The 19,104-nt window shown below is 42.5% G+C and overlaps 1 protein-coding gene across 1 annotated transcript in view; it reads left to right on the top strand.

The window, feature by feature from the left end:
* SPOPL (speckle type BTB/POZ protein like) overlaps window positions 1–19,104 on the top strand; it is a 95,631-nt gene that overhangs the window by 13,599 nt on the left and 62,928 nt on the right. The window contains exons 2-3 of the mRNA XM_082261011.1: window positions 17,056–17,177; window positions 17,279–17,430. Coding sequence (XP_082117137.1) covers window positions 17,056–17,177; window positions 17,279–17,430 — 274 coding nt within the window. The remainder of the gene's footprint in view (window positions 1–17,055; window positions 17,178–17,278; window positions 17,431–19,104) is intronic.

Below are 19,104 nucleotides of genomic sequence, written 5' to 3'. Positions count from 1 at the left end.
AATACTTAGGGTACCTTGGAGATATTATGAGAGATTACATGTATTACAGTACTTGGGGTACCTTGGAGATCTATGAGAAATCTGATGTTTTTCAATGGTGTTGCCTTGCTTTGGAAGGGGGGTAGTCTTATACGGCGAGTTTAGCCCAAAACCTATGTTTTAACTTGAAAAATTAGGAGGGTCGTCTTATACGCCCAGTCGTCTTATATGCCGGAAAATACGGTAAATGCCAAATGCTCTCAAAAGCTGCATTTTTTTATACGGCCAGCTGAACTCTGGGCAAAAGTCACTCCTTGTCACGTACCTGGCTTGAGGAGCCTTATACGATGAGGAAGTAACCCGGAGGTGCAGGAGTACAGAGTGTCATGAGTGCCTGTAGGTCTTGCTAGCAGCAAGTAGGTATCCATGCCAGGTAGGGGAAGTTGTCAGTGGCCTTTGATACAGTTGGTGAGCTGGGTATCAGCCGGTGAGCAGCAGGCGGTAACAGGCAGGTACTGGTGACTGCAGACAGGCAAGGTGTAGGCTGGTAGCAGGCAGGAAGTAGCAGTCGCACAAGCCGAGTCATACACAGGCAGGCGATTCAGGTACAGATGCATAGGCGAGGGCGGAGTCAGGATGCGGGCCAGGGTCAGCAGCAGATCAGCGAGACAGCACTTACAGGAGCAGGCAGTAGCGAAGGTCAGGAGACAAGTCGGGGTCATTACAGATGGAGTTCAAGGAGCAGTCAGCATGGAGTTCACCAGAGCTTCACAGGTTGCCATTGGAGTCCTCTTCCATTCCTTCTTGATGACATCACAGAGCTGGTGGATGTTGGAGACCTTGCACTCCTCCACCTTCCATTTGAGGATGCTCCATAGATGTTAAATAGGGTTTAGGTCTGGAGACATGCTTGGCCAGTTCATCCCCTTTACCCTCAGCTTCTTTAGCAAGGCAGTGGTCATCTTGGAGATGTACTTGGGGTCGTTATGTTGGAATACTGCTCTGCGACCCAGTCTCAGAAGGGAGGGATCATGCTCTACTTCAGTATGTCACAGTACATGTTGGCATTTATGGTTCCCTCAATGAAGTGTAGCTCCCCAGTGCCGGCAGCCCCAGACCATGACACCACCATGCTTGACTGTAGGCAAGACACACTTGTCTTTGTACTCCTCACCTTGTTGCTGCCACACACGCTTGACACCATCTGAACCAAATAAGTTTATCTTGATCTCATCAGACCACAAGATATGGGTCCAGTAATCCATGTCCTTAGTCTACTTGTCTTCAGCAAACTATTTGCGGCCTTTCTTGTGCATCATCTTTAGACAAGACTTTTATTCTGGGACGACAGTTATGCAAACCAGTTTGATGTAGTGTGCAGCGTATGGTTGGAGCTAGGGCTGCACTATATTGAAAAAAAATTACATTGCGATATTTTTTTCCCAACGATATATATTGCGATATTGAGAGCCATCAATCCAGGCTATGACCATACAGGGTTAATGTAGGGCAGTACTGCAGCCTTCTGATTGTACCATACAGGGTTAATGTAGGGAAGTATCACAGGTTAGGAGGGTTACAGGTGTACCATGCCCACAGCACTGCATCTCTTGTAGTATGCCTACAGCCCCGCATAATGGCAGGTAGTGCGGCTGTGGAGGAGTCTCACCTGTTCCTGAAGCACGAGGGCCATTCCTCTGGGTTGCCTTAGATTTAAAAATGGCGCCGCCCGGCGCCAACATGTCATTGCGCATGCGCTGCTGCTCGGGAAAGCTCGTATACGTTCGGCTATTCCCGGGAATAGCCAAACGTGTACGGCCTTACCCGAGCGGCGGCGGCGCATGCGCGGTGACATTTTGGTGCCGGGCGGTGCCATTTTTAAATCTAAGGCAACCCAGAGGAATGGCCCTCGCACCGAACGGCCCACCGGGAGAAGTCCCTATTAGCCAATCCGGGCCTGATGTCAGGCTGTGTTCTTCTACTCACTGTGAGTCCTGCCTTCTCTGCCTTCCACACTGTCTTCTTAACCTGTGATACTTCCCTACACCATCGCATGTTCCGGCGATGTGACTATCGCTCGCGCTTATATCGCGATGTCGATGTAAAAACCGAATATTGTTCAGCCCTAGTCTGAGCACTGGCAGGTTGACCCCCCACTACCCCCCCCCTTCAACTTCTGCAGCCACGCTGCCAGCTCTAATACGTCTATTTCCCAAAGACAATCTCTGGATATGACTCTGAGCACGTGCACTCAACTTCTTTGGTTGACCATGGGAAGGCCTGTTCTGAGTGGAACCTGCCCTGTTAAACCACTGTATGGTCTTGGCCACAATGCTGCAGCTCAGCTTCAGGATCTTGGCAATCTTCTTATAGCCTAGGCCAGTGATGGCTTAGCTTGGTACCCCAGATGTTTTGGAACTACATTTCCCATGATGCTCAACTACACTGCAGAGTGCATGAGCATCATGGGAAATGTAGTTCTAAAACATCTGGGGTGCCAAGGTTCGCCATCACTGGCCTAGGCCATCTTTATGTAGAGGAACAATTCTTTTTTTCAGATCCTCAGAGTTCTTTGCCATGAGGTGCCATGTTGAAATTCCAGTGACCAGTATGAGAGAGTGAGTGATGAAACGAAATTTAACACCCCTGCTTCTCATTCACACCTGAGATCTTGTAACACTAATGAGTCACATGACACCGGAGAGGCAAAATGGCTATTTGGGCCCAACTTGGACTTTTTTACTTAAGGTTGCACTTTTGTTGCCAGCAGTGTAGACACTAATGGCTGTGTGTTGAGTTATTTTGAGGGGACAGCAAATTTACACTGTTATACAAGCTGTACACTCACTACTTTACATTGGAGCAAAGTGTAATTTCTTCAGTGTTGTCACATGAAAAGATATAATAAAATTCTTCAGTGTTGTCACATGAAAAAGATCTAAAAGATATAAAAAAATGTGAGGGGTGTACTCACTTTTTTGAGATAGTGTATCATTTTATTTGTGTACAGGTCTGCTTTAGGCCCCTTTCACACATACGGTCCGTTCAGTTCTTCAGTTCAGTCACGTCAAAATGTATCAGTTTTTCATCCGTCTTTCGTCAGTTGCCATCCGTCTTTCGTCAGTTGCCATCCGTCTTTCGTCAGTTGCCATCCGTTTTTCGTCCGATCCGTTTTTTTGACGGATGAAAAATGGGGCATTCATCCGTTCAAAAAAACGGACATTGACGGAAGCGGAAGAAAATGGATGTTAACGGATGATCATCCGTTGTCATCCGTTTTTACATAGAGATACATTGATGTCCGTTTTTTCATCCGTCAACGGATTGATGAAAAACAGACAAACGGACAGCATGTGTGAAACGGGTCTAAAATGACGCTATAGAAGTATCTGTAATCAACTATGGCTAGCTTCACCACTACTTCCTGGTATGGGAAGCATGTACATCCCTCGTGACAGAGCTGGTGCTAGGCTGCTTAGGCACCTTGCCCCCTTCCTCAGCAGTCCTTGTCAGGGCAGAACGACACTGTCATCGCTGATGTTTGCTGTAAGCCAACCATGTTATTTTCAAGGCCCCATTAGGAGGGTGCAGCATCATGCAGGCTGGGCTTACACGCCATTATATGAGTGCCACTCAGTCCAGAAAGAACGCTGCCACCATCAGAAAAAGCTGCAGTGATTACACCGGACTGACAAGAACAGTTAACCACTTTGCCGCTGCTCACTAGAGCTCTACTGCGGCAAAGTGGCTCTTGTAGGACTGACGACGTAGACCTACGTCGGCAGACACTCCCCCTTCTCGGTGGCGCGCTCCCACTGTATTCAGTCACAGCGGGAGTCGGGCCAGGGGAGGAGCAGCGGCGATTGCCGCTGCTCTTCCCCGATCGTTGGGGAATCGAGTCTGGAGATCCGCCCGCTTGTGTAAACAGAGTGGGCGGATCTCCGAAGTGACAGGCAGTGACAGATTGCAGGGTTCAGCATAGCTGAACCTGAGATCTGTCCCTGTGTCACTCAGTCACCTCCTCCCACACATGTCAGTAAGCACCAGGCATACATTAACCCCTCCCTCTCCAATAAAATTAAACCCTTCCCTGCCAGTGTCATTTTTACAGTAACAGTGCATATTTATAGCACTGATTACTGCAGTAATGTCACTGGTACCCCCAAAAGTGTCAAAAATGTCAGTCAGGGGTCTGATCTGTCCGCCGCAATGTCGCAGTCCTGCAAAAAAAAATCGCAGATCGCCGCCATTACTCGTTAAAAAAAACCCACCAAAAATGACAAAAATCTTTCCCTTAGTTAGTAAACGCAATAACTTTTGCGCAAACCAATCAAAATACACTTATTGCGATTTTTTTTTTTTTTTTTTTTTTTTTACCAAACATAGGTAGCAGAAAACAAATTGGCCAAAAATTTAAAAAAATTTTGATTTTTACATTTTTTGGGGGGAATTTCATATAAAAAAATGTTAAAAATATTATTTTTTCAAAATAAACTCTTTCTTTGTTAATAGCGCAAAAAGTAAAAATCGCACAGGTGATCAAATGCCACCAAAAGAAAGCTCTGTTTGTGGGGAACAAAGGACGTAAATTTTGTTTGGGTACGGCGTTGCACGCCCACGCAATTGTCCGTTAAATTCGCACAGCGCCAAATCGCAAAAAGTGGCCCAGACGTATGACCGCAAAATCCTCTAGTGGTAAAGTGGTTAAAAAGTAAAACTAATGTAATATAAATAGAAGAAAAATTTCCGCGCTAGATGTGACAGAAAACCAAATGATTAAGAACAATAGTGAGCAGCTGGCACAAAATCAACTAACAGTGATTCAAAAAATACAATAAAAACCAAAAAGTGCAGCGCTGAAATCAGTATACAATTATATAGCTGAAAAGCTCATATAAAGAAAACAAAAAAGGAGAGGGGATAATGTCCAAATGAATAGTCCCAATATTAAGTGCAGAGATGTGAATCCACGTGCAAAATAACTTTCTTCCAGTGACACCAGGGAAAAGTGTAGGAAGGGGACACCCTTGTGCTCAGGTATAACAAGCAGCTTACCGAAATTCCGTGGCTGCTCAATTTAATGAGACAGCCTCTCCCAGCTAGTAGTAAACCAGTAGGTCAACCGATATCAAGCTCAGGTGCTTCGAAAGACTCCAAAAGCCGAAAGCCGTTTCCGGTGTGTTGTTAAACCGATCACATTAATATGTGGCACACTTGGAACTTCTCATATACTCCATTGAACGTAAAGCCATATGTAGAAAGAAACAGAGGCCCATAGCGTAATCCCGTAAACCAATAGGTAAATTTATTAAAAAAACTACTTACAATTTAAAAGACAAAAACAGGCATGTAGTATGTGCCGGTCATGGATCTAACCGCGGCGTCCCGCAAGTCTCCAGATCAGCATATGGATAAACAGCCGGCTTCGTTGGGGGGCGTGTGGACGTTTATGTCTGGGATCGCCAACGTTTCGTCATAAGAAAGACTTCTTCTGGGCGTGACCCCAGACGCAACACACACGCCTATGTACCCCCACACCTATGTCACATGACGGTCACCTCTGCCAATGGGTGTTCAATCCCAGGGGGGCGGGAGTAATATGTTAATAACTCGATTCCAATAGGTTAAAAGACCAAAGGAAACCGTCTGGAGATAGGTGGTACAAAACGCTAATAGGAAGTGATGATCCGTCTTCCTTAATGCCCATTCGTTCAAAAGGCAAAGGGGCAGGGAGACGGTCGTCACGTGATGCACATCACATGATGAACAGGAAGTGATGGTCAGTATCCTCCGATGACTCATCGTCATCCGGGCGGAAGTGACACGCTCACGCCCATAGCTGACAGGGTAAGAGGGCGGAGGCGGAGGTGCGGTCGTCACTCCAGACACATCCCTTGTAACAGGAAGTGATGATCCTCACTGTTCAAGAGTGGTGTCAGCAGAGTATGTCAAACCCTTGTAACAGGAAGTGACGATCCTCACTGTTCAAGAATGGTGTCAGCAGAGTATGTCAAACCCTTGAAACAGGAAGTGATGATCCTCACTATTCAAGAGTGGTGTCAGCAGAGTATGTCAAACCCTTGAAACAGGAAGTGATGATCCTCACTATTCAAGAGTGGTGTCAGCAGAGTATGTCAAACCCTTGAAACAGGAAGTGACGATCCTCACTGTTCAAGAATGGTGTCAGCAGAGTGTGTCAAACCCTTGTAACAGGAAGTGATGATCCTCACTGTTCAAGAATGGTGTCAGCAGAGTATGTCAAACCCTTGAAACAGGAAGTGAAGATCCTCACTGTTCAAAAATGGTGTCAGCAGAGTTTGTCAAACAACACCGTCGGTATTCAGGCGCCCCTGTGTACAGAGTGCAACCTCCAACAACATAATATGGTTAAAACCAAAATACATATATACCAAGGTCTATAACGGAATTAAAAATTATTAAGGATATGGTGGAATGCTAGATAATCGTTGAAACAGGCAAAGGAGTTGATGTCCAATTCCTTCTATGTAATGAAAAATTTCTTTTACATATTTAATAATTGGCCATTGTGATACTTCATTCCATTGATATAAAACGCCATCTAGTGGCCAAATAAGTGTGACACCACTGAAGGAGATAAAAATCAAAAAGGATAAAAATTAATTATGTGAAAAAACACTGTTGGTGAAAACAGTGAAAATGGGAGTGGGTTAAAATAAGTGATATTTAATCGAATAATATAAATTAACATGTGAATGAACACATATTATTTTGTGAAATAATTAACCCTTACTTACTCTCCCTATATCCAAAATTTCCATAAATTTTTTTTTTTTTTTTTTTTTTTAGTGAGTGAATAAAAATAGTGATAAATATGTATAAAATGAAAAATATGTGAAAAATGCAAAATATTAATAAATGGAATGTGTATCACACATAGCCTCACAATTTAGAACCAGCCTGTATAAATCAAGATATACATCAACTTATGAGAAAGATTAAAAGGATTAAAAAGGTTGAAATCAGCTATTATTAATAAAACAATTTACATCCCATTCCACATTTAACCCATAGGGAATATAGGATTTTAGGCAATAGATCCAGCGAGTTTCCATCCTGGAAATTTCTCGCCTTACGTTGGATCCTCGCCAGTGAGCTTTAAACCTATCTATCCCTATAAAGAGTGTGTTTTTTGGGTTCTTGTGGTGGCATTGGTCATAGTGTTTGGAGACACTATGACCGGGGAAGCCTTTCCTAATGTTGCCCACATGCTCTCCTAGCCTGATCTGTAATTTCCTCGTTGTGCGTCCAATGTATTGTTGACCACATTTACATTGCAACATATAAACAACGTTGGTGGACGAGCAAGTGATGAAAGAATCTATCTTGTATTCTCGTCCAGTCGTGGAGGATACAAATTTTTCGATTTTTCTCCCTTTGAATGAATTGAGGGAGCAGATCTGGCATCTGTGACAGGGGTAGAAGCCTCTAAAATCTCCAAAGAAAGTGGGCTGAATAGGCCTTTCAACAACGTTTTGAGCTATTTTATGTCTCAAAGATGGGACTCCCCTGAAAATAACTTTGGGATGTTCAGATAAAACAGGGCCCAGAACCCGGTCATTTTTAAGGACCGGCCAGTGTTTTTTAATAATATTTTTAATTAAAAAATGCTGGGTAGAATATGAAGTAATAAAAGAATTTTTAAAACTTTGGTTGTTATTACCCTTTAGACTTGGACGTAGCAACGAGGATCTGTCGACAGCCGCTACGTCTCTAATGGTAGTGTCTAATTGGGAAACGTTGTACCCTTTCTCTATAAATTTCATTTTAAGGGTGTTAGCCTGTTGAAAAAAGTCATTTAATTGGGTGCAGTTTCTGCGTAATCGCAGGAACTGTCCCTTTGGGACAGCATTGAGCCATGATTGGTGATGACAACTATCATGTGGAATGAAGCTGTTCCGGTCCGTTTTCTTAAAATGAGTGGTGGTAATGATTTTATCCTCCTGTACCACCAGATTCAGATCAAGAAACGTGATTTGTGTAGAGCTACTAGTGTGATCTAGTTTAATACCTCTATTGTTGATGTTTAAGTTCGAGATAAAGGAGTCAAGTGAGGGGGCATTGCCATCCCATAGGAGGAGAATGTCGTCAATGTAACGCCGCCACAGGATCAACTGCGGCGGTCGATTCGCAAAGACGACATCCTCCTCCCACTTGGCCATAAATAAGTTGGCCAAGCTGGGTGCAAATTTTGCCCCCATCGCGACCCCCCTGTTCTGCAGGTAATGAGTGTTGTTAAACCAGAAGAGGTTATGAGACATCGCAAATTTGATAATGTCTACTATAAACCTCTTCTGTTCGCTGGATAAAGAGCTCCACAGATCTAGATAATACTGTACAGCCTCTAATCCCTGCTCATGGTCAATTATGGTGTACAGGGACGCTACGTCCGCTGTAGCCATAATATACCCTTCTTTCCAGGAAATATCTTGGAGGATATTTAGGACATGGGTCGTGTCTTTGAGGTACGACGGAATTTGTTTAACAAGGGGTTGTAAAAATTCATCAGCATATTTGCCTATCCGGGAGCAAAGGGAATCTATCCCGCTGATTATGGGGCGTCCCGGAGGTTTAACGGGATTCTTGTGGACTTTAGGTAAAAAATAAATAATAGGCAAACGAGGTGCGGAAGGTATTAAAAACAATTTTTCTTTTTTGCTTAAAATCCCCTCTTCATGTGCCTTATCAACTAAGGATTGTAGCTCCTTTTTATACTTAGGAGTAGGATTGGAGGCTAAAACTTTATATGTCTCTCTATCGTTTAAGATACTATTCATTTCAGAAACATAGTCAGTTTTATCCAGAACTACTATGCCGCCCCCCTTGTCAGCGGGGCGGATCACTATGTCCTTATTATCACAGAGTTTTTGAAGCCCTGTATGGAATTTATCCTTAGTAGGAGGTTTTTTGATTCTGATGTTTTCTATGTCTTTCAAGACCAGATCTTTGAAAACCTGGACTGAGGGGGCGATTTTTCCAGGGGGGTTGAACAAGGAAGCGTTAGCCAGGGATGTGTGTACATACCTATGATCGGTATTAGCCAAAGTGCGAGTGGGATTAGAGATAATATATCTCTGAACGTTCAGTTTCCTGACGTACTTTTGCACGTCTATAAAGGCGCTGAATTTATTCAGCGCCTTAGGTGGTGCAAATTTTAATCCACGATCAAGAACGGCTTTTTCATCGTCAGAAAACTGAGCCTTTGACAAATTGAAGATGCCAGGATCTTTTACACTCTTCTTCTTTTCCTTCCTTGTCCGCCTCCCCCCTCTGGTCCCTCTCTGTGTTCTATATAGCGTTTGTTTCCTCCTCCCCTGTGAAAATCCCCTTGTTGATAATTATCTTCACGTGAATACTCGTAGGAAGGATAATTTGAACGGGGGGTATTCCTGGGTGGATAGTATTCATTTTGAGGTCTCCTGGTGGCTGACCATCCATTATTAGAGATATCACCCGGATGACGGGTGATTACTCGGTCTCCAGTGTCCAGGGGGGAATCCCATCCCCCATTTTCTAGGGGGGTGAACCTATTATAAAGGGGAACCTCAGACCGTCTTGGTGTTATAAAATTAGGGTTAGACCCTTGTTGATTGCCATTATTATTTCCCCTATTGTAGGGTGGATTTCTATAAGGCAATAGGGAATTATTTGAGTTGTTATTTCTCAAGGTCTGGGGTCCCTGTTTGTTTGGGGGGGGTTTTCGTCCTTTTCCCCTCCTTCCCACCTGTTGTGGTCTAGGGGGAAGGGGGGGGGGGAGGAAGAGGTGTGTAGGACTGTGTCTGGATCTCCATTTCCTCATCACGAGGGTTAGAGGTCGCAGAACCTTCAGAATTCCTTACCATTTGCCATTTAAAAACAGTATCATTCTTATAGTCCTGTAAATCCCTATTGTATTTCCGTTTCTTTTTATTTTTTTGTTCAATTATTTCTTTTTCCAAATGTTTCTTGAGTGTGTCAGATCTCTTTTTGTATTCCTCATCATCTTTAAGATCAGCAAGGGACGTCTTGAGAGTCTCAATTTCCTCATTGATCTTAACCAGTTTACTTTTTTTCCTACTGATAAGGAATTGGATAAACCTGACACCTGCCTCATTAAAGTATTGAAACCAGCCTTCTATATCTGGTTCATCGCTTTGGGGGTTGACTTCCCACCTGAGGCTGCGGGGGACCATTTTATCAACTACGTATTTTTCTAAAAATGCAATATCCCAATTTGTATGGGTTTCAGATGTCATCAAATTTTTAAGGCGTAGAAAACGGCCAGCGATGTCATCTGAAACGACTCCGCTGCCATCAAAAACGTCCCCTACATCTAGAATATAGTTACTTCTATATTCAAAAATGTCTATATTGGTTGCCATGATAGACACAAAGTTATAAGTGATAAGCTGCAGAAATGGTGTTAGTAAAAACCAATGTAATATAAATAGAAGAAAAATTTCCGCGCTAGATGTGACAGAAAACCAAATGATTAAGAACAATAGTGAGCAGCTGGCACAAAATCAACTAACAGTGATTCAAAAAATACAATAAAAACCAAAAAGTGCAGCGCTGAAATCAGTATACAATTATATAGCTGAAAAGCTCATATAAAGAAAACAAAAAAGGAGAGGGGATAATGTCCAAATGAATAGTCCCAATATTAAGTGCAGAGATGTGAATCCACGTGCAAAATAACTTTCTTCCAGTGACACCAGGGAAAAGTGTAGGAAGGGGACACCCTTGTGCTCAGGTATAACAAGCAGCTTACCGAAATTCCGTGGCTGCTCAATTTAATGAGACAGCCTCTCCCAGCTAGTAGTAAACCAGTAGGTCAACCGATATCAAGCTCAGGTGCTTCGAAAGACTCCAAAAGCCGAAAGCCGTTTCCGGTGTGTTGTTAAACCGATCACATTAATATGTGGCACACTTGGAACTTCTCATATACTCCATTGAACGTAAAGCCATATGTAGAAAGAAACAGAGGCCCATAGCGTAATCCCGTAAACCAATAGGTAAATTTATTAAAAAAACTACTTACAATTTAAAAGACAAAAACAGGCATGTAGTATGTGCCGGTCATGGATCTAACCGCGGCGTCCCGCAAGTCTCCAGATCAGCATATGGATAAACAGCCGGCTTCGTTGGGGGGCGTGTGGACGTTTATGTCTGGGATCGCCAACGTTTCGTCATAAGAAAGACTTCTTCTGGGCGTGACCCCAGACGCAACACACACGCCTATGTACCCCCACACCTATGTCACATGACGGTCACCTCTGCCAATGGGTGTTCAATCCCAGGGGGGCGGGAGTAATATGTTAATAACTCGATTCCAATAGGTTAAAAGACCAAAGGAAACCGTCTGGAGATAGGTGGTACAAAACGCTAATAGGAAGTGATGATCCGTCTTCCTTAATGCCCATTCGTTCAAAAGGCAAAGGGGCAGGGAGACGGTCGTCACGTGATGCACATCACATGATGAACAGGAAGTGATGGTCAGTATCCTCCGATGACTCATCGTCATCCGGGCGGAAGTGACACGCTCACGCCCATAGCTGACAGGGTAAGAGGGCGGAGGCGGAGGTGCGGTCGTCACTCCAGACACATCCCTTGTAACAGGAAGTGATGATCCTCACTGTTCAAGAGTGGTGTCAGCAGAGTATGTCAAACCCTTGTAACAGGAAGTGACGATCCTCACTGTTCAAGAATGGTGTCAGCAGAGTATGTCAAACCCTTGAAACAGGAAGTGATGATCCTCACTATTCAAGAGTGGTGTCAGCAGAGTATGTCAAACCCTTGAAACAGGAAGTGATGATCCTCACTATTCAAGAGTGGTGTCAGCAGAGTATGTCAAACCCTTGAAACAGGAAGTGACGATCCTCACTGTTCAAGAATGGTGTCAGCAGAGTGTGTCAAACCCTTGTAACAGGAAGTGATGATCCTCACTGTTCAAGAATGGTGTCAGCAGAGTATGTCAAACCCTTGAAACAGGAAGTGAAGATCCTCACTGTTCAAAAATGGTGTCAGCAGAGTTTGTCAAACAACACCGTCGGTATTCAGGCGCCCCTGTGTACAGAGTGCAACCTCCAACAACATAATATGGTTAAAACCAAAATACATATATACCAAGGTCTATAACGGAATTAAAAATTATTAAGGATGTGGTGGAATGCTAGATAATCGTTGAAACAGGCAAAGGAGTTGATGTCCAATTCCTTCTATGTAATGAAAAATTTCTTTTACATATTTAATAATTGGCCATTGTGATACTTCATTCCATTGATATAAAACGCCATCTAGTGGCCAAATAAGTGTGACACCACTGAAGGAGATAAAAATCAAAAAGGATAAAAATTAATTATGTGAAAAAACACTGTTGGTGAAAACAGTGAAAATGGGAGTGGGTTAAAATAAGTGATATTTAATCGAATAATATAAATTAACATGTGAATGAACACATATTATTTTGTGAAATAATTAACCCTTACTTACTCTCCCTATATCCAAAATTTCCATAAATTTTTTTTTTTTTTTTTTTTTTTTTTTTTAGTGAGTGAATAAAAATAGTGATAAATATGTATAAAATGAAAAATATGTGAAAAATGCAAAATATTAATAAATGGAATGTGTATCACACATAGCCTCACAATTTAGAACCAGCCTGTATAAATCAAGATATACATCAACTTATGAGAAAGATTAAAAGGATTAAAAAGGTTGAAATCAGCTATTATTAATAAAACAATTTACATCCCATTCCACATTTAACCCATAGGGAATATAGGATTTTAGGCAATAGATCCAGCGAGTTTCCATCCTGGAAATTTCTCGCCTTACGTTGGATCCTCGCCAGTGAGCTTTAAACCTATCTATCCCTATAAAGAGTGTGTTTTTTGGGTTCTTGTGGTGGCATTGGTCATAGTGTTTGGAGACACTATGACCGGGGAAGCCTTTCCTAATGTTGCCCACATGCTCTCCTAGCCTGATCTGTAATTTCCTCGTTGTGCGTCCAATGTATTGTTGACCACATTTACATTGCAACATATAAACGACGTTGGTGGACGAGCAAGTGATGAAAGAATCTATCTTGTATTCTCGTCCAGTCGTGGAGGATACAAATTTTTCGATTTTTCTCCCTTTGAATGAATTGAGGGAGCAGATCTGGCATCTGTGACAGGGGTAGAAGCCTCTAAAATCTCCAAAGAAAGTGGGCTGAATAGGCCTTTCAACAACGTTTTGAGCTATTTTATGTCTCAAAGATGGGACTCCCCTGAAAATAACTTTGGGATGTTCAGATAAAACAGGGCCCAGAACCCGGTCATTTTTAAGGACCGGCCAGTGTTTTTTAATAATATTTTTAATTAAAAAATGCTGGGTAGAATATGAAGTAATAAAAGAATTTTTAAAACTTTGGTTGTTATTACCCTTTAGACTTGGACGTAGCAACGAGGATCTGTCGACAGCCGCTACGTCTCTAATGGTAGTGTCTAATTGGGAAACGTTGTACCCTTTCTCTATAAATTTCATTTTAAGGGTGTTAGCCTGTTGAAAAAAGTCATTTAATTGGGTGCAGTTTCTGCGTAATCGCAGGAACTGTCCCTTTGGGACAGCATTGAGCCATGATTGGTGATGACAACTATCATGTGGAATGAAGCTGTTCCGGTCCGTTTTCTTAAAATGAGTGGTGGTAATGATTTTATCCTCCTGTACCACCAGATTCAGATCAAGAAACGTGATTTGTGTAGAGCTACTAGTGTGATCTAGTTTAATACCTCTATTGTTGATGTTTAAGTTCGAGATAAAGGAGTCAAGTGAGGGGGCATTGCCATCCCATAGGAGGAGAATGTCGTCAATGTAACGCCGCCACAGGATCAACTGCGGCGGTCGATTCGCAAAGACGACATCCTCCTCCCACTTGGCCATAAATAAGTTGGCCAAGCTGGGTGCAAATTTTGCCCCCATCGCGACCCCCCTGTTCTGCAGGTAATGAGTGTTGTTAAACCAGAAGAGGTTATGAGACATCGCAAATTTGATAATGTCTACTATAAACCTCTTCTGTTCGCTGGATAAAGAGCTCCACAGATCTAGATAATACTGTACAGCCTCTAATCCCTGCTCATGGTCAATTATGGTGTACAGGGACGCTACGTCCGCTGTAGCCATAATATACCCTTCTTTCCAGGAAATATCTTGGAGGATATTTAGGACATGGGTCGTGTCTTTGAGGTACGACGGAATTTGTTTAACAAGGGGTTGTAAAAATTCATCAGCATATTTGCCTATCCGGGAGCAAAGGGAATCTATCCCGCTGATTATGGGGCGTCCCGGAGGTTTAACGGGATTCTTGTGGACTTTAGGTAAAAAATAAATAATAGGCAAACGAGGTGCGGAAGGTATTAAAAACAATTTTTCTTTTTTGCTTAAAATCCCCTCTTCATGTGCCTTATCAACTAAGGATTGTAGCTCCTTTTTATACTTAGGAGTAGGATTGGAGGCTAAAACTTTATATGTCTCTCTATCGTTTAAGATACTATTCATTTCAGAAACATAGTCAGTTTTATCCAGAACTACTATGCCGCCCCCCTTGTCAGCGGGGCGGATCACTATGTCCTTATTATCACAGAGTTTTTGAAGCCCTGTATGGAATTTATCCTTAGTAGGAGGTTTTTTGATTCTGATGTTTTCTATGTCTTTCAAGACCAGATCTTTGAAAACCTGGACTGAGGGGGCGATTTTTCCAGGGGGGTTGAACAAGGAAGCGTTAGCCAGGGATGTGTGTACATACCTATGATCGGTATTAGCCAAAGTGCGAGTGGGATTAGAGATAATATATCTCTGAACGTTCAGTTTCCTGACGTACTTTTGCACGTCTATAAAGGCGCTGAATTTATTCAGCGCCTTAGGTGGTGCAAATTTTAATCCACGATCAAGAACGGCTTTTTCATCGTCAGAAAACTGAGCCTTTGACAAATTGAAGATGCCAGGATCTTTTACACTCTTCTTCTTTTCCTTCCTTGTCCGCCTCCCCCCTCTGGTCCCTCTCTGTGTTCTATATAGCGTTTGTTTCCTCCTCCCCTGTGAAAATCCCCTTGTTGATAATTATCTTCACGTGAATACTCGTAGGAAGGATAATTTGAACGGGGGGTATTCCTGGGTGGATAGTATTCATTTTGAGGTCTCCTGGTGGCTGACCATCCATTATTAGAGATATCACCCGGATGACGGGTGATTACTCGGTCTCCAGTGTCCAGGGGGGAATCCCATCCCCCATTTTCTAGGGGGGTGAACCTATTATAAAGGGGAACCTCAGACCGTCTTGGTGTTATAAAATTAGGGTTAGACCCTTGTTGATTGCCATTATTGTGTCTGGAGTGACGACCGCACCTCCGCCTCCGCCCTCTTACCCTGTCAGCTATGGGCGTGAGCGTGTCACTTCCGCCCGGATGACGATGAGTCATCGGAGGATACTGACCATCACTTCCTGTTCATCATGTGATGTGCATCACGTGACGACCGTCTCCCTGCCCCTTTGCCTTTTGAACGAATGGGCATTAAGGAAGACGGATCATCACTTCCTATTAGCGTTTTGTACCACCTATCTCCAGACGGTTTCCTTTGGTCTTTTAACCTATTGGAATCGAGTTATTAACATATTACTCCCGCCCCCCTGGGATTGAACACCCATTGGCAGAGGTGACCGTCATGTGACATAGGTGTGGGGGTACATAGGCGTGTGTGTTGCGTCTGGGGTCACGCCCAGAAGAAGTCTTTCTTATGACGAAACGTTGGCGATCCCAGACATAAACGTCCACACGCCCCCCAACGAAGCCGGCTGTTTATCCATATGCTGATCTGGAGACTTGCGGGACGCCGCGGTTAGATCCATGACCGGCACATACTACATGCCTGTTTTTGTCTTTTAAATTGTAAGTAGTTTTTTTAATAAATTTACCTATTGGTTTACGGGATTACGCTATGGGCCTCTGTTTCTTTCTACATATGGCTTTACGTTCAATGGAGTATATGAGAAGTTCCAAGTGTGCCACATATTAATGTGATCGGTTTAACAACACACCGGAAACGGCTTTCGGCTTTTGGAGTCTTTCGAAGCACCTGAGCTTGATATCGGTTGACCTACTGGTTTACTACTAGCTGGGAGAGGCTGTCTCATTAAATTGAGCAGCCACGGAATTTCGGTAAGCTGCTTGTTATACCTGAGCACAAGGGTGTCCCCTTCCTACACTTTTCCCTGGTGTCACTGGAAGAAAGTTATTTTGCACGTGGATTCACATCTCTGCACTTAATATTGGGACTATTCATTTGGACATTATCCCCTCTCCTTTTTTGTTTTCTTTATATGAGCTTTTCAGCTATATAATTGTATACTGATTTCAGCGCTGCACTTTTTGGTTTTTATTAAAAAGTAAAACTCGCATATTTTATATAGATGTGTTTTTACACAGAGAGTTATATATTTCAAGTATTTCTTTCTTTTAATTTTGATGATTATGGCTTACAGCTAGTGACAACCCAAAATTCAGTATCTCAGAAAATAAGAATATTACATCTAATTTTCTGAGATACTGAATTTGGGGTGGTCACCAGCTGTGAGCCATAGTCATCAAAATTAAAAGAAAGAAATGCTTGAAATATGTTCTGTGTTTAATGCATCTATATATACTATGAGTTTCACTTTTACAGTTTTTAATTACTAAAATAAATTTTTTGATATTCTAATTTTATGAGATGCACCTTTATGTAACATGCACATGCTTGCTGTGTTTCTTCAATTTGTTGGACCATTTTTCTGTACAACAAATCCCCAACCTCTGAGACCAATTTGTTTGCATCAGCACACAGATGGAGGTGTTTTCCACTCTCTTGCCTAAAGGGAAATCCCCTTTGTCTTTGCTAAAGCAGCTTTTATGTTGTTTCTATCTTTCCTTGTGTATTTCTACTCAACATCCCCTTAGTTTGCTTACTGAGCACTTCTTGTTGTTTTCCTTTTTAATGTTAGATTGTTGGTGAGGTAAATGTCATGTTTTTTGCTCCCTTCAGGTCAAGGTAGTGAAGTTTTCCTATATGTGGACCATAAATAATTTTAGTTTTTGCCGAGAAGAAATGGGAGAAGTTTTAAAAAGTTCTACTTTCTCTTCGGGGCCAAATGATAAGATGAAATGGTAAGCGGCCTTCCTTCACTGTATTATGGGAAGCGCATGTTTCCATCCTCTCTGTGAAACACATGTATTCATTCATTTGAAAAACGTACCTCCTTTTCTAGGTGTTTGCGAGTTAACCCCAAAGGGCTGGATGATGAGAGCAAGGATTATCTATCTTTATACCTGCTACTGGTTAGCTGTCCGAAAAGTGAAGTTCGAGCAAAGTTTAAATTTTCTCTATTAAATGCTAAAAGGGAAGAAACAAAAGCCATGGGTGAGTTGTTGTTTATATCTGAAAGATTGTATGTTGTCCAATTGGGGCCTCATCATTTGCAAACACAAGAATGGAATAGAATGGAGTTGTCTTTTTGTTTTTAGTATAGCTTTCAAGAATATGTTAAAAAAAAAAAAAAAAAAATATATATATATATATATATATATATATATATATATATATATATATATATATACACACACAGGTCCATAAATATTCGGACATTGACACAATTCTAATCTTTTTGGCTCTATGCACACCACCACAGTGGATTTGAGATGAAACAAACAAGATGTGCTTTAACTGCAGACTTTCAGCTTTAATTTGAGGGTATTTACATCCAAATCAGGTGAAAGGTGTAGGAATTACAACAGTTTGTATATGTGCCTCCCACTTTTTAAGGGACCAAAAGTAATGGGACACTTGGCTGCTCAGCTGTTCCATGGCCAGGTGTGTGTTATTCCCGCATTATCCCATTTACAAGGAGCAGAGAAAAGGTCCAGAGTTCATTTCAAGTTTGCTATTTGCATTTTGAATCTGTTGCTGTAAACTGTCAATATGAGATCCAAAGAGCTGTCACTATCAGTGAAGCAAGCCATCATTAGGCTGAAAAAACAAAACAAACCCATCAGAGATAATGAGGGGAGGGTGGTAACCAGCGCTATGGATAAGAACTACCAGGCTCGTGGGGTATTTAGGTTGCAGCCACATCACCCTGAACGCAGGATCTCGTCTGATCTCGGATGCTAAGCAGGGGCGGGCCTGGTTAGTACCTGGATGGGAGACCGCCTGGGAATACCAGGTGCTGTAGGTTTTCCTCTTTTATCTCACCCGCATTTTTGCACATGCGCTAGGTAGCGCCGTTTCCAACTTCCTGTCTCCACAACTTAAACCCATCAAAGAGATAGCAAAAACATTAGGTGTGGCCAAATCAACTGTTTGGAACATCCTTAAAAAGAAAGAATGCATCGGTGAGCTCAGCAACACCAGAAGACCCGGAAGATCACGGAAAACAACTGTGGTGTATGACCGAAGAATTCCTTCCCTGGTGAAGAAAATACCCTTCACAACAGTTGGCCAGATAAAGAACACTCTCCAGGAGGTAGGTGTATGTGTGTCAAAGTCAACAATCAAGAAAAGACTTTACCAGAGTGAATACAGAGGGTTCACCACAAGATGTAAACCATTGGTGAGCCTCGAAAATAGGAAGGCCAGATTCGTTTGCCAAACATCTAAAAAAGCCTTCACAGTTCTGGAACAATATCCTATGGACAGATGAGACCAAGATCAACTTGTACCAGAGTGATGGGAAGAGAAGAGTATGGAGAAGGAAAGGAACTGCTCATGATCCAAAGCATACCACCTCATCAGTGAAGCATGGTGGTGGTAGTGTCATGGAGTGGGCATGTATGGCTGCCAATGGAACTGATTCTCTTGTATTTATTGATGATGTGACTGCTGACAAAAGCAGCAGGATGAATTCTGAAGTGTTTTGGGCAATATTATCTGCTCATATTCAGCCAAATGCTTCAGAACTCATTGGACGGCGCTTCACAGTGCAGATGGCCAATGACCCGAAGCATACTGCGAAAGCAACCAAAGAGTTTTTTTAAGGGAAAGAAGTGGAATGTTATGCTATGGCCAAGTCAATCACCTGACCTGAATCCGATTGAG

Source organism: Pelophylax lessonae, assembly GCF_965119305.1.
Source record: "Pelophylax lessonae genome assembly, chromosome: 6".
Lineage (NCBI taxonomy): Eukaryota > Metazoa > Chordata > Amphibia > Anura > Ranidae > Pelophylax > Pelophylax lessonae.
The sequence above is the reverse complement of the archived record's forward strand: the minus strand, read 5'-3'. Positions and strand labels throughout refer to the sequence as shown.